This window comes from Gambusia affinis, linkage group LG04 (genome assembly GCF_019740435.1).
Source record: "Gambusia affinis linkage group LG04, SWU_Gaff_1.0, whole genome shotgun sequence".
In the NCBI taxonomy this organism is placed as follows: Eukaryota; Metazoa; Chordata; class Actinopteri; order Cyprinodontiformes; family Poeciliidae; genus Gambusia; species Gambusia affinis.
Window position 1 is genome coordinate 12,696,358 of NC_057871.1, and position 13,119 is coordinate 12,709,476.

The 13,119-nt window shown below is 37.7% G+C and overlaps 1 protein-coding gene across 4 annotated transcripts in view; it reads left to right on the forward strand.

The window, feature by feature from the left end:
• Positions 1 to 13,119, forward strand: part of evi5l (ecotropic viral integration site 5 like) — a 41,306-nt gene that overhangs the window by 21,700 nt on the left and 6,487 nt on the right. For 2 of the 4 annotated variants that reach the window (XM_044115394.1, XM_044115395.1), the window contains exons 11-19: positions 194 to 247; positions 676 to 708; positions 3,254 to 3,394; positions 5,040 to 5,156; positions 5,527 to 5,667; positions 5,763 to 5,936; positions 6,870 to 7,016; positions 7,643 to 7,738; positions 7,865 to 7,960. In XM_044115394.1, coding sequence (XP_043971329.1) covers positions 194 to 247; positions 676 to 708; positions 3,254 to 3,394; positions 5,040 to 5,156; positions 5,527 to 5,667; positions 5,763 to 5,936; positions 6,870 to 7,016; positions 7,643 to 7,738; positions 7,865 to 7,960 — 999 coding nt within the window. The remainder of the gene's footprint in view (positions 1 to 193; positions 248 to 675; positions 709 to 3,253; positions 3,395 to 5,039; positions 5,157 to 5,526; positions 5,668 to 5,762; positions 5,937 to 6,869; positions 7,017 to 7,642; positions 7,739 to 7,864; positions 7,961 to 13,119) is intronic. The other 2 variants (XM_044115396.1, XM_044115397.1) reach the window with 1 other exon arrangement.

The following is a 13,119-nucleotide window of genomic DNA, read 5'->3' on the forward strand; positions in this document are numbered from 1 at the left end:
AATCATTACAGCCCTAGTTTAAACTATAGACTATGTAATACAACAATGTGTTGTTTATATCTTTATGTACCAGCATTTTGAGTTGCCTTTGGCTGTACGGCGCCGTATATAAATAAAGCTGCCTTGCCAAGCTGCCTAAAATCTGACATATTCTATAAGTCGTTATTTACACTTGCTTATTTTGTTTGTTCAGAGATTACGCACAGAAAACAGGCTGCTGAAGCAGAGGATTGAAACACTAGAGAAGGTAAGAAAGCAGCTTCCTGTCTTCAGTATGTTGATTTAAATCAGCAGCTCTGCTGAAGCTGCACAGCCACATCAGGCCAGTCTGGGAGTTTTATTCAGCACTGGAATTATAAGCTGTAATTCTGTGGGTTTAAATTCACGTTTTTTGTTTTGGGGTTTCTTTCACTTCTCCTTTTGTGAGTGTGTGTGATTGTTCAGCTGGTGAAAACTGAAGTCCTCATCTTCTGTGAAAGACGGGTTTTTTTAGAATTAACTTGATGCTGCTGCTTCTCTTGCTCACAAACATTTCTTCACTTCTCTCTTCACTTCTCTACATTTGTTTCCTTTTTTGTGGTTTATCTTCCATGGTTTCCCACTCTTTTTTTTTTTTATTTCACCATCTCCATCACTTTTTTCACCCTCTTGTTCCTCTCCATGATTTCGCTGTAGGAGAGTGCTGCTCTGGCAGACAGACTGATACAGGTAGAGTACTGTACACCACTTTCCCACAGACCTCTGGCTAACCTCTGCCTTACTCACACCTTCCCTCTCCGCCTCACTGCAGTAGTTTTCCATTAACCTGACCAGATGCATGAACATAAATTATATGCTGTCTACCTTTTCAGCCCACGATATTGTCTGGTCCCTGAATGCATGCAGTTTTTAGTTATGATGGAGTTATTTTATACATCATAATCCTTGCATGTGGCCTGCCGGTGTTAAAATTGCATATTTGTATCATAGATATAAATGTATTTCTATCAGGATTTAATGCTGAACATCAACACAAAGTACAATGTTACTACATAATAAAAGGAGAACAGTACATCGAATACAATTGTACTTATTCATATGGATTCAGTCTAAAATCCACTTGCCATCAGACGTATGTAATGTAATATTAGCATAAATCCAGCTGTTTTGTGAAGCCTCAAAGACGGAAAGAGGCAGCAAGCTGAGTTAGTGAAAAGTGTAAGAGTCAACATTTCTCATTGCAATTCCAGTACAAATATAATATGTTGTTTAAAAAAAGAATTAAGAAAGAATTTAATTCAGAATCTGTGACAAGACTTGAAAATTGATGTTCAAGAAGAGTCACCATGCAGTCTGACTGAAGAGGACTGCAAAAGAGAATGGGTAAGCGAGGGTGGAGTTGCAGCTTTAGGTGTGAAAAAAAGGTGGAGTATTTTTGTTTAGTGTATATTGCAATATTTTAGCACACTTAAATAAATATCTAGCTTATAAGTAACTTTTCAGAAAAATATAAGAGCTTTTTAAGCAAATAACTCATGAATATAGATGACAAAGAACTAGATTATTTCTCTCATAAGATGGAAAAATGTCTTGTTTAAGTGAAATAATCACTTGTAACTGCTGGTGATTATTTGTCGTTATCACTAGTAGAAAAACTATTAGTGGAACTAGTATTTTTTTCATCAGTATTATTATTTACTTGAAACAAGCTCTTGTGCTGTAAAGTTACTTGTTAGTTCCGTCCTATTTCAAGTGTGCCAAGAAACTAGACCAAAAATAAGATTTTGGAAAGATTTTCTTTTTTCCATTGTGAAGTGCTGACTCAGATGAGGTGGCTAGAAATGGATGCCATGCTTGCATAAATATTTTTAAGTGCAAAAATATTTGAAAGCCATGTACCGTTTTCCTTCTACGTCACGTTTACTTTTTTGTGGAACTGTTACATAAAATCCCAAGAAAATGGGGGAAAAATATAATGAAGAATGAAATCTTTTTTTTTTTATTTACCGAAAAGAGGCAATAGGAACAGCTTATTTTTGTCTTTGGACATCAATATCACTTACTCTAAATTTACTAGCTTGATTTTTATAAAACTTTATCAAAATAATCAGCATGCTGTTTTACTGGACAAATTGGAAGGACAGTTGATTTCTGCTTTAAAGTCCCAGGCATGCGCTTTTGGGGCAAAATTAAACCAACAAGATATATGCTGTAGTTTTGTGCTTGAACTATTGACCCTTTGCGCGTGACGTCAGTCTCTTTGAAACTCCGCCATGACCGACGTCATCATCAAATCTGCTTTAAAGCCTGGCATAAAACGCGCATGTTTTAGCCTAATACCGCTGTTATTTTGTTAACTTTGCCGTAAAAATGGTCACAGGGTGCTGCGCGGTGGGCTGCACAAACAGACAAGGATACAAACCAAAGTTGTCGTTTTCTTGTATAACTTTTAATGAGGAAAGATGTGGCAGCGATGGATAGCAGCCGTCAATGCTAATGACTGGCAGCCCTGAGTAAAACCGCGGATTTTCAGCGAACACTTTTCACAAGGTCAAGAAGACTAACGTTCATATAATTTATAAATAAGTATTATTAGAACGATATCAAATATTGCAGTATGGCGAAGGTACGTGCATAACTGTCAGTAACCATGGAAACAGTGCCCCCCACTCTCATGTAGCCTAGCATGTACGGAAAAAACTGGTTAGCATCTCGTCTTCTGTACGTTTTGGCTGCTCCCGTTTAAGGGGAACCGCTGTTTATGACATAGTGATATAGATCATGTGGTGTGAATTCAGACAAAGTCGGTAATTTGTGCAACACGTCAGGAGGGAGGAGGTAAGGGTCGGTTTCTAAGTTGGCTGTTTCAAGCTTGTAAGTACCGCAATCAGGTGTGTTACGTTCACAGACAAATTAGTTCGTCTGGAATAAGTAGAAGCCATAAATAAACTGGCAAAAACAACTTTTGAAGACAATTTCAGTTGCTCAGTTCAAAGCTCTCGTACCTCACTTCCGACGTCCATCATGGCGCCTAGGATGATTTAGTGATGTAGCTGCAAAGGGTCAATAGAGTTGAGAATGTGATTCTCTTCTAAAAGAGCTTTTCAAAGGGGAAAACATCAGTTGTGTAACATATAGCAGACATGTTTCCCTTAACTGTATGTTTTCTGTATCCTCTTATGTAACCGTAATGTGCCCTTCATCCCTAATTTCCTCCATGTTCACATTGAAGCTCTGCTGTTGATCTTGACCCTTCCTCTGGCTGCTAATCCAGGGTCAGGTGACTCGGGCACAGGAAGCAGAGGAGAACTATGTTATCAAACGGGAGCTGGCGGTGGTGAGACAGCAGTGCAACACGGCCAGTGAGAGCCTGGAGAAAGCCCAGGAAACCATCAGGGAGCTGCAGCAGCAGACGGTAAATGAGTAAAACTGTTTCAAGCTTCACAGCCACTTTTTAAAAAGAAAGATTACCTGCTTTTTATTGTTCTCAAATCTTTTGAATCATTCTTTTGAGCAGAAATTAAACACCATTCTTCTCTGCGGTGTACCTATTATACAAACACATTCTTATTAATGTTTATTTGCAAGACACAGGACTATAGAACATTACTGCAGTGTTGCAGAGACACCATGACAAGACAGCAGTGAGTTTACCAGGTTTGGTGCTGATTGTTTGGAACTTCATGTTTTAATCCAATCTACACTGAAAAAGGAAAACAGGTGATCCAACTTAAATATATTGCGTTATCTAGTCACAAATAATTAAATTAAGTTCATTCAGGTAAATTTATTAAGTTGTCACATTAAACAAACAGTAACTATAACAAACCTAATTCAGTTACATGTGACAAAGTTCTTTTTATATTGGACCTCCATTTTCTTTTTTCAGTGTAGATGTGTGTTATCCGTTATTTCATTTTGCTCATATGTAGTCAATATTTGTAACTCCGATATAAAACTTGTCAAACGACTGACATTAGATTGTCACAAAGCCAAAAAAACCCTCTTTCTTTCATCATGACCTCCAGCAGCCAAAACCTGATAAGTTCCTCACGGTTTCTAACTCGTACCAAATAAACAACACCTTTTTATGGTGTTTGTAACCACCGAAATTCAGTTAAACATCTCACAGCCACTGTGCAACTCACTGCAACATGTCAGACTAGATAAGATTCAGAGTCTATGCCTGTTTGGTTGTTTATTAAAATTGCCAGCCTGCATAATTACTTGAGAAAAATCTAAATGAATACAGTGATTTCACTCTGAATGACGTCATTGCAAGTGGAGAATTTTATTCCAACTCAGATTGCTGGCACCCTCCGCCCCCCAGGGTTCACACACCTCCTCACACTCTTAGACAGCTTTGATAACCATGACTGAAATTCCCAGAATGACAAATCGAGAATCCTCTACTCACGCTATGTACTTGCCCGATTTAATGCTTTTGTATTTTACCTTGTAGGTATTTTTCCGCTGCATTTGCTGTTTTTCTGCTGCTCTCATACTCTCCACTTCGTAGTTCGACCTTGATGTGGTGGCTTAAAAATCTGCAGTGGCTTTCAATTCGCTGACGTCAGGGGTAGTCAGTGGGCAAAAGTGCAAGTTTATATTTTTGTGTGTGTTTATCGGCTGAAGAGTTTTGTTTCGTTGTCGCGCTCAACAGATTTCCACAGATGCTCTCACTTAAAAACACTTCTTTCAGTTTTGGATTGTCTGATTTCTAATTATCTTCCTAAAATGCATCTTGGTGACATTTCTCAGTACTCGGAGAAAAATGGTTGCAGATGTGTAATGGTAGTAATGCTTCTTCTTTTCTCTGGAGAAAGAAACAAAAAGAGATGTGGCAGAGCTCACACCCGCCCTTGTGGTAAACTCACAGAACAGAACTGCTCGCCCTAAAATGAGCAGCACAGTGCATCTGCTTTGCACTCTAAAACAAAACGTATAAAGTTTTCAGTAAACAAAGTCCTACAGCACAAAATAAAAGCCGATCAATAAACTGAAATTAATATCCGTTACTGCTGTATATGTGTGTGTAACATGACGGTTTGTGTTTCCAGTACACAGAGCAGTTTGTGAACAACCTGCAGACGCAGCTGGAGCAATCCCGGCTGCGCGAGGCCGAACTGCTCGGCGCGCTGAAAGAAATGCAAGACAAGGTGCTCGATCTGGAGAAGGTAAAGCAACAAACATGCAACAGTGATAAAAACATGCCCAGCAATATCATTTCATACTGCTGAATTCAGTTTTGTTGCCTTCTTCATACTATGTCTAGCAAAAGTATTCATACCCCTTAATTTTTCACAAAATATTTCTTAGGATTTTATGTGATAACCCAACACAGGGTTACACATGGTTATGTATTTACATGTATGGTGTGGAGACGCTGCATATTCATTGTATTTCTTCCAGGTTTGCTCTGTGTTTAGCTACAAACTAACAGAATGATGCTTTTGCAAAATACTATAACATATTTACCCCTAACAGATCTGTAGATAGATTTGTTAACCTTTTATGACTTGTTACCAAAAAATGTAACTTTTTCAGAGGAGCAGCTGCCTACCTGATGAAAACAACATGGCCGCCCTGCAGGAAGAAGTGAAGCAGATGAAGCTGCGGGAGCTGGAGACGCTGCGGTCGTTCAGAGAGATGCAGGACACTGTCACTGACCTCAACCAGCGCTGGCAGGTAAAAGATACAGACAGCCGATCTGTCTCTGTGACTCTCTTTTTAAAAAACCGAGTTAAAGCCGAATTAGAATAATTTACTCTGTGTTCCTGCAGCATCACATGTCGCGCAGCAGCAGCACCGGCGGCGGAGGCCACTGGAAGGAATCCCCGAAGAAGAATGCAATGAATGAGTTGCAGGACAAACTGATGACCGTCAGATTGAGGGAGGCCCAGGCCCAGGCTGAACTCCGGGAGGTCAAACTCAAAGCCCTGCAGCTGGACAGCCAGGTCAGATATCTGCACTGTAGAGCAACCTGTGATTGTGTTAAACTTGTTAGAATCCAGAGTTTCTGTAATATTTTTAAGTCTTCTGGAGCTAAAGTTTTCCAAGATCTCCTAAACTCTTCTTATGCACAAAAAAGGCAGACCTAAAGTTGATCTATTGTGCTTCCTTGAACAGGTCAGGATATGTCTTATAAAGAACATGTTTATTACATTTATTTTTACATAAAATCATTCATAGATAATGAGATTTTAGTTTGATCAGTTCTGCCTATGTTGAGCTCCTTTCACAATGAGCTTCTTTATAACCTCTTATCACTTTAAATCCAAATAAGCTGCTGCTGGCTACACCACCCAACTCGCATGTGAAAATGGCTGCAAACAGATGTACAATTATACAACTCTACATCCTTGAAAAGCAGAAGTAGAGCCTCCTGCACAATCAACAAAACTAGCAAGCAAACAACAAAACACTCGTCTTTTCCAACAGCCATTGAACTGAGCATATAGCAGTAAGACCAGCAGATCAAACATGCTGGAGTTCAGCTTGGGTTGCTAGGCAACAGGCAGAGCTGTGCAGTGGTTGCTAGGTGACGAGCAGTGCCTGCTTATTTGTTGCGTTACGTTCAGCAGGTTTTTGAAACAGCTCATTTTCCAGACACCAAAAAGCTTTACTTACTCCCAAAAAGCACCTATGTGTTTAGAAGCAGTAGAGACCAGAAAGTACAAAAACATGCAAAATGTGAATTTTCATAATATATCCCCTTTAAGAAACTCATTACAGAAGCGAAGCATCTCAACAAAACAAAATAAAAACAGAAATAGTGAACATTTCACAAAATGTAACATAAGATGATGTTGTGTGTCATTTCTTTCTGCTTTTTGTTGCAAATAGTATCTTATTTCCGTGTCTCCCTGTTTAACTGTCCTCTAACTTAGAACCAGATCCACAGCAAACTGATTGGTCGTCATGAGCAGGAACGCTCCGCCCTGCAAGATCGCCTCCAGATGGTAGCCAATCAGAACAAAGCTCTACAGGCCCAGCTCAACGAGATGAAAAGGAAGCAGGCGGAGTCGGACTGCAAGGTGTGGATTCAGAGATCAGTACAACTATGAAACCTGGATGAAAACCCCAAAAAACAGATTTATAAAAATGTAATGGAAGCTATTTATGCACTTGGAAAATTAGACTGATCTACAATAATTTTGCTTTTTTCTTTGACTGTTAATTCTGTCTCAGGTATATGTTGGTTTAATCAGCCAATTTATTGTATTTTATTTTTTTTAATATGATTGAGAAAGTCTATTTTAACACAGAAAAGATCAACTTCAATTCAGAATCTTTTAGTTTTTCTCCCCCTTGGCTTTCTAATTTGAAGCAACTTTTATTTCCAAATCAGTCTGTGGCATACAGACCGAACTGGATTTAACCAATTCAGAGATGAAGCAGGTTGAGAAAAAGATTGAGCAGTTATTATAGTTTCTAGTTCCATTTTTAGTTTAAGTATATTAACAAATTTGCCTGACTAAAAGTTTTTTTTTGTTCGTTTGTTTTTTTTAGAAGAAACAAAAAACACTTTCAAACATAAGCTTTGGATCTTTCTTTTAAAAATGAACAAGCAGCTGCTCCACTCACTCAGATGCTGATTTTACATTACAACTAAAAAAAAATGCTGTTTTTTGTTTTTTTTTTTGTTTGTTTTTCCTGGCAGAGTAAAGAAGAAGTGATGGCAGTGAGGCTGAGGGAGGCCGACAGCATGACTGTCATGGCTGAACTCAGACAGAAGATTGCTGAACTTGAGATACAGGTGTTTGTATAAAAGTCTCACAAAATTGCCAGCATTGTTTTATTTTTTATCTGTGCTGATTTACAGATTATTTCGCCACAGACAGAGATTATCAAGCCAAGCTCAAGTATGTAACTGTTGTTTCAGAAAGAAGAAGGGCTGATCAAGGGGCAGCTGAACCACTCAGACTCCAGGCAGTACATCAGCCAGCTCCGGGACCAGATTGCTGAGCTGAAGAATGAGGTGAGAGTTTATTAATGCATGACCATGAATCTGCCAACAACATGGTTGATAAGATTTTTTTTTTTTTTTTTTTTTTTTTTTTTTTTTTTTTTTTTTACCTTTTGCTTCTGGTGTTATTTTGTTCTACTTTCAGAGCATTTAAATATGCATTAACCCTGCAAGACCCAGGGTTATTTCAGACAAATTTCAGGTGGTTTTTACCCAAAACTTGGGGACTGAAGCCTAATATTTAGTTTTGGACTTGAGTCCAGCTCAGAGGTTCACAAAATACCACATCTTGAAACATCTTGGCTGAACAAGATCTCTTTGAAAGTCTCTGTGATTCACTTTTGGTGTTGTGGTTGTTTATGTATTTCAAAGGGGACAAAGCACATCACATGCCATTCCAGAGTTTATTTTTCATCTGTATTTGCTTGAGGTACAATCAATATAAATACATTGTATTACAGTGCAATACAGATGACTTGACAAGCTTCTGCCACAAAAAGAGAATAATAATAATGAATAAAAAGCATTTTCTTCCTAAAAGGAACATATCAAATTACATGTTTAAACATTATATAAAGCCAGGTAGTACAAACGTTCACCGCAATACGTAAAAAAAACAAAACTGAATAAAAATAAGAATCACATGATCAGTGCCTGCATATTTGATTACATAGGAGCCATACTTTTTTCTTTTTTTGGGGTAGAAATTTATTTAAAAGACGTTCTTACTCATGAGTCTGAACGTATGAGTTTCATTAAACTATGCCCGATTATTTAAAAAGAAGTAAAATGTTTTTTGAAGTTTGTTTAGTTGATCATTACAATAAGTAGAACAGGTGTACGCAACGTCATTTTTGTGCAACACTTGTAATTTCATTAAAACATCAATACAAAACTACTTGATCATGCAAATATTATTTTTAGACTGAATAAACTCACGCTAAAAATAAGGTACACCACTTTAAATTCTGTGTTTTGTACAAATCGAGTGTTTTGAGGTATCTGATTTTTTTTCACATTTACATTTTGGCTCTATGCTTATTAACAGCGTTATCTGTGGTAGGTGGGGTTTTTTATATGCATCAGATTAGAACAGGGGTGTCAAAGTCAAATGGACGGAGGGCCAAATAAAAAATTTAGGTACAAGCCGAGGGCCGGACTGATCGAATGTTCATTGAAATTTTTTTAAATGACGCATATAGTCTAGTGAACCTAATTGAACCTACTGAAAACCTAACAAATATATTCCAATATGATCAGATAAATAAAGCAATATTCTCTTATGGCTCTGTCAGTAATCTTTAATTTTCAACAGACACAACTGAAATATTTTTAAAATATTTTTAAAAATATTTTAAAAATATTTTTAAAAATATTTTTAAAAATATTTTTTAGAAAATATTTTTAAAAATATTTTTTAAAAAATATTTTTAAAAATATTTTTAAAAATACAATCCAATTGAAATACAATCCAATTGAAATACAAATTGGATTGTATTTCAATCCAATTTTATTGGATTGAAATACAATAAAATAAAGTGCAAAAATCTATTAATCAAAAACAACACTTTCATCAAGGAGAAGTAACATGTAGTGAAAACAAATATTAAACTCAGTGTCCACCTTCCTTTTTGCCATTTTTGATGGGTATCTGAAAGTTAATTTTACAGTTATGCTGACGACTGCTGTGCTAATAACCCTTCTAGACCGGACGTGTCGCCAGCGACACATCTAAATTTGCAGTACCGTAATTCCGCCACACGTAGCGCTAAGTGGAAAAATTCCCACGGTTTCTGAAAGGGGAGACGTTGCACTTTCCAGCAAGTATCGGGTTAATACGGTAACTTCGCAGCTGCAGCTGCAGAAAGTGTAATTAATCCGGGGGGCACTCGTTTAATAGACGGTATATTTCGGCAATAACTTGGTGGATATTGAAAGTTCCGGTTGTTATGGATACATGGGTAAGTACATCATCTCACAGAACATTTAAAGAACTACTTACAGTTCAAATAAGGAAGATATTTTTTTTCAGACGGGGTGCCGGCTTGCTGCGGTCTGCGGGCCGGTTCTAATAATAAATCAAGATCATCCCAAGGGCCGTAAAAAATCTTCTCGCGGGCCGGATGTGGCCCGCGGGCCTTGACTCTGACATATGTGGATTAGAACAAAGTTAAAACCCAGCAAAGACGAGATCGTTGCCACTTTGAAACTACATCTGAAAGTCTTTCTTTTTTCCATGACTTTAAGTCATTCTGAAAGCGATTTCAATATTCAGTTCGAAAGCATTATTCTCAAAATAAATCAACCAAGAACACATATTTAAAATATAAATGGGCTGCACAGTGGCGCAGTTGGTAGCACTGTTGCCTTTATTCAATTTCCGGCCCGGGGTCTTTCTGCATGGAGTTTACATGTTCTCCCTGTGCATGCGTGGGTTCTCTCCGGGTTCTCCGGCTTCCTCCCACAGTCCAAAAACATGACTGTCGGGTTAATTGGTCTCTCTAAATTCTCCCTAGATGTGTGTGTGTGTGTGTAGGCGTGTGTGTGTGTGTGTCCTGTCAGTCTCTGTATAGCCTTGCGACAGACTGGCGACCTGTCCAGGGTGTTTCCTGCTTCTCGCCCGAAACATTCAGTGGAAATAGGCACCAGCACCCCTCCTGACCCCACTAGGGACAAGGGTGTTAGAAAATGGATGGATGAATTAAACATAATCTAATCATTAGGGCTGCTAAATGTGAAAATAGATTGATTTTGGTTGCGTTTTTATGTGCAGAATGATAAGAAACAGGAAATTTATTAGCATGTAAGTAAGAGTACAAAATTGAGCAATATTCACAAGTAAGCTTAGCCCAAAAGACAAATCTGATTAAGCTCATGCCTGTCACTATTTCCCCTAAATTCATACACAGTATTCACAATATTTTTATGATAAAGTAAAGATTAACGCCAAGGAAAACCTTTCAAATGTTTTTCATGCACTGTTTCTTAACACAGCTACTTTTAAGTTCCTGCTCTTTTGTTAAATATGTCTGATCAAACATAGTTAAATATTATGACAGCATTATAGGAGCTTCTTTTCACTTGCATTATAAAATAAGTCTCCATCCTGAGCAGATGTTGGAAACTGGATCAGACTGAATTAAATCCAACCAGTCATTTTAAATGTTTCCTACCTAGATTGTATTTCTTAGTGTTTTAAAATGAGTAAAAATCTAATCAAACCAGGTGATTTTAATTGATGCTAATTAGACAAATGTCTTCCAAAACTTCACCGATTTAAGTTCAAGCTGCTTCATTCACAGTTAATGTATGTGATGTGATTTAGAAAAAGTTTTAGATTTGAGTGAATAAAATGGTTTTCTAATATCTGGCGGAGAACATTTCGTCCATTCACGCAAAGTACTTGCATGCAAATAGCCTGCAGCTTTGCTAACCCTTCTGAACAATCTCGTCATCTGCAAGCAGCTTCATATCAAGACACCACTTCCACCTCGACACACGCAAACTCTTTTGAGCTTTTCTTGTAACAACAGACCACTGATCCTCCGCAGCACCTGGCTTCTCATCATTCACTTCAGCGATCTTTAATCTTTAATGCTTGCTGAGGTTTTCTTAAAAAAAAAAAAAAAAACATATTTGAATAATCCCACAGATGTACAGCTCACTCAGTCAAGTGCTGTCAAAATTAATGTTTTTTAAACCTCTGTGACGTGTTGCAGAGATAATTTCCAGCTCTGATTTGAGACTCAAACCTCCCACTCAGCATGAGTCTGGGTTTGTTCATTCAGAGAGTGGCTCTGCGTGACTACAACAGAGTTGGGCCGAACTTTGTAGTGAGATGGTTGCGCTGAGAGTGCCCTGCTCTTTACCGCTCCACTCCACGCTACGCTTTTCTTCTCCTCCCACAACTCTTTTTCATCAAAGTGTTGGTTTCTTATAAGAGAGACTGAAACTTGCGTGAGTACAGATGAGGAAGCAATGAAGCATTTAGAGAAATCTCAGTGTGGTGACAAAGAAATCGTCTTGGCGTGTACTCATTCTGGTAGTGCTGATACATAATGCCATCATCTTTACACTCCAGATGCTGAATTGGGCATTAATATCTCTAAAAAAAAAAAATTAGCCTAAAACTTTAAACTAGTCCATTTAGGTTTTAGTTTTGCTGTCTGTCAAAGAGCAGTCAGGCAAAACATTTCCATTGGTTAACCACTGATTTACCCTCCCCCCCTACCATGCAGCTTCTTTTAGTGTTTGATAGGGGGGAAACTAAAACCTCTGAGATTTGTCATGAGTCACTGTGGTACATGCAAGTTTAACATGCAGAAAGCATGCATTAATGTAAAGTCAGCCTCCGGTTTGGCTCTTTTTCAAACTAGAACAAACTTTTTTTCTTCGTACGGGAAATGTTTTCAAAGCTCTAAGATTTGTTGAGTGTTTTAATTGTTTGCCGTTTTTTTGTAAATATATTATCCACAATACAGATGTCTCTGGTGGTTGTTTTTTTCTTTTGTTTGTTTCAAATCATCAAACAAATCTTGATATCAAAGATAATCTAAGTAAATACAAAAATATGTTTTCAAACGGTGACTTTATTCATTACAGAAACACAATCAAGCCTACCTGGCTCTGAGTGAAGCGGTGATTCCCCTCTAAAGCCTTTTAACCGACTGTGACGCCGTTGCTAACATCAGTGTTTGTGATGGCAACAAGTCCAGGTCGACCCTGTAGGGCAGGGCAGTCTGACTCAATTTCACCTTAGGACAGTGGTTCCATAATGTATTGATAAAACCCATTAAACTGATAAAATATTAATAAATAGCTGTCTCTGCATTTGGTAAGTTCTTCTTGAAATGAAATAATTTTGAACTGATCAGTCCCTTCAGGATTTTGATTGTTTTGGGGATTTGATTGCAATCAAAATCATTCATGTTTGTGGCGTTAACTTAGAAATATTTACAATTTTGAGATGTTTATGATTATATATGATTGGAAAAGTGACGTTTTGTTATTTGCAACATCAATCCAGATCGTGAGACATACTGCCACCTGCAGGTGGGAATTGGCGTCACTTAAACCCGATGTGTTTGACCATTTCGCAAATTTATTTGTTATAAATTCGTGGAAAAAATGTGGGAGTTTGTTGATTTTGAGTGAATTTCCAATGGATGTTA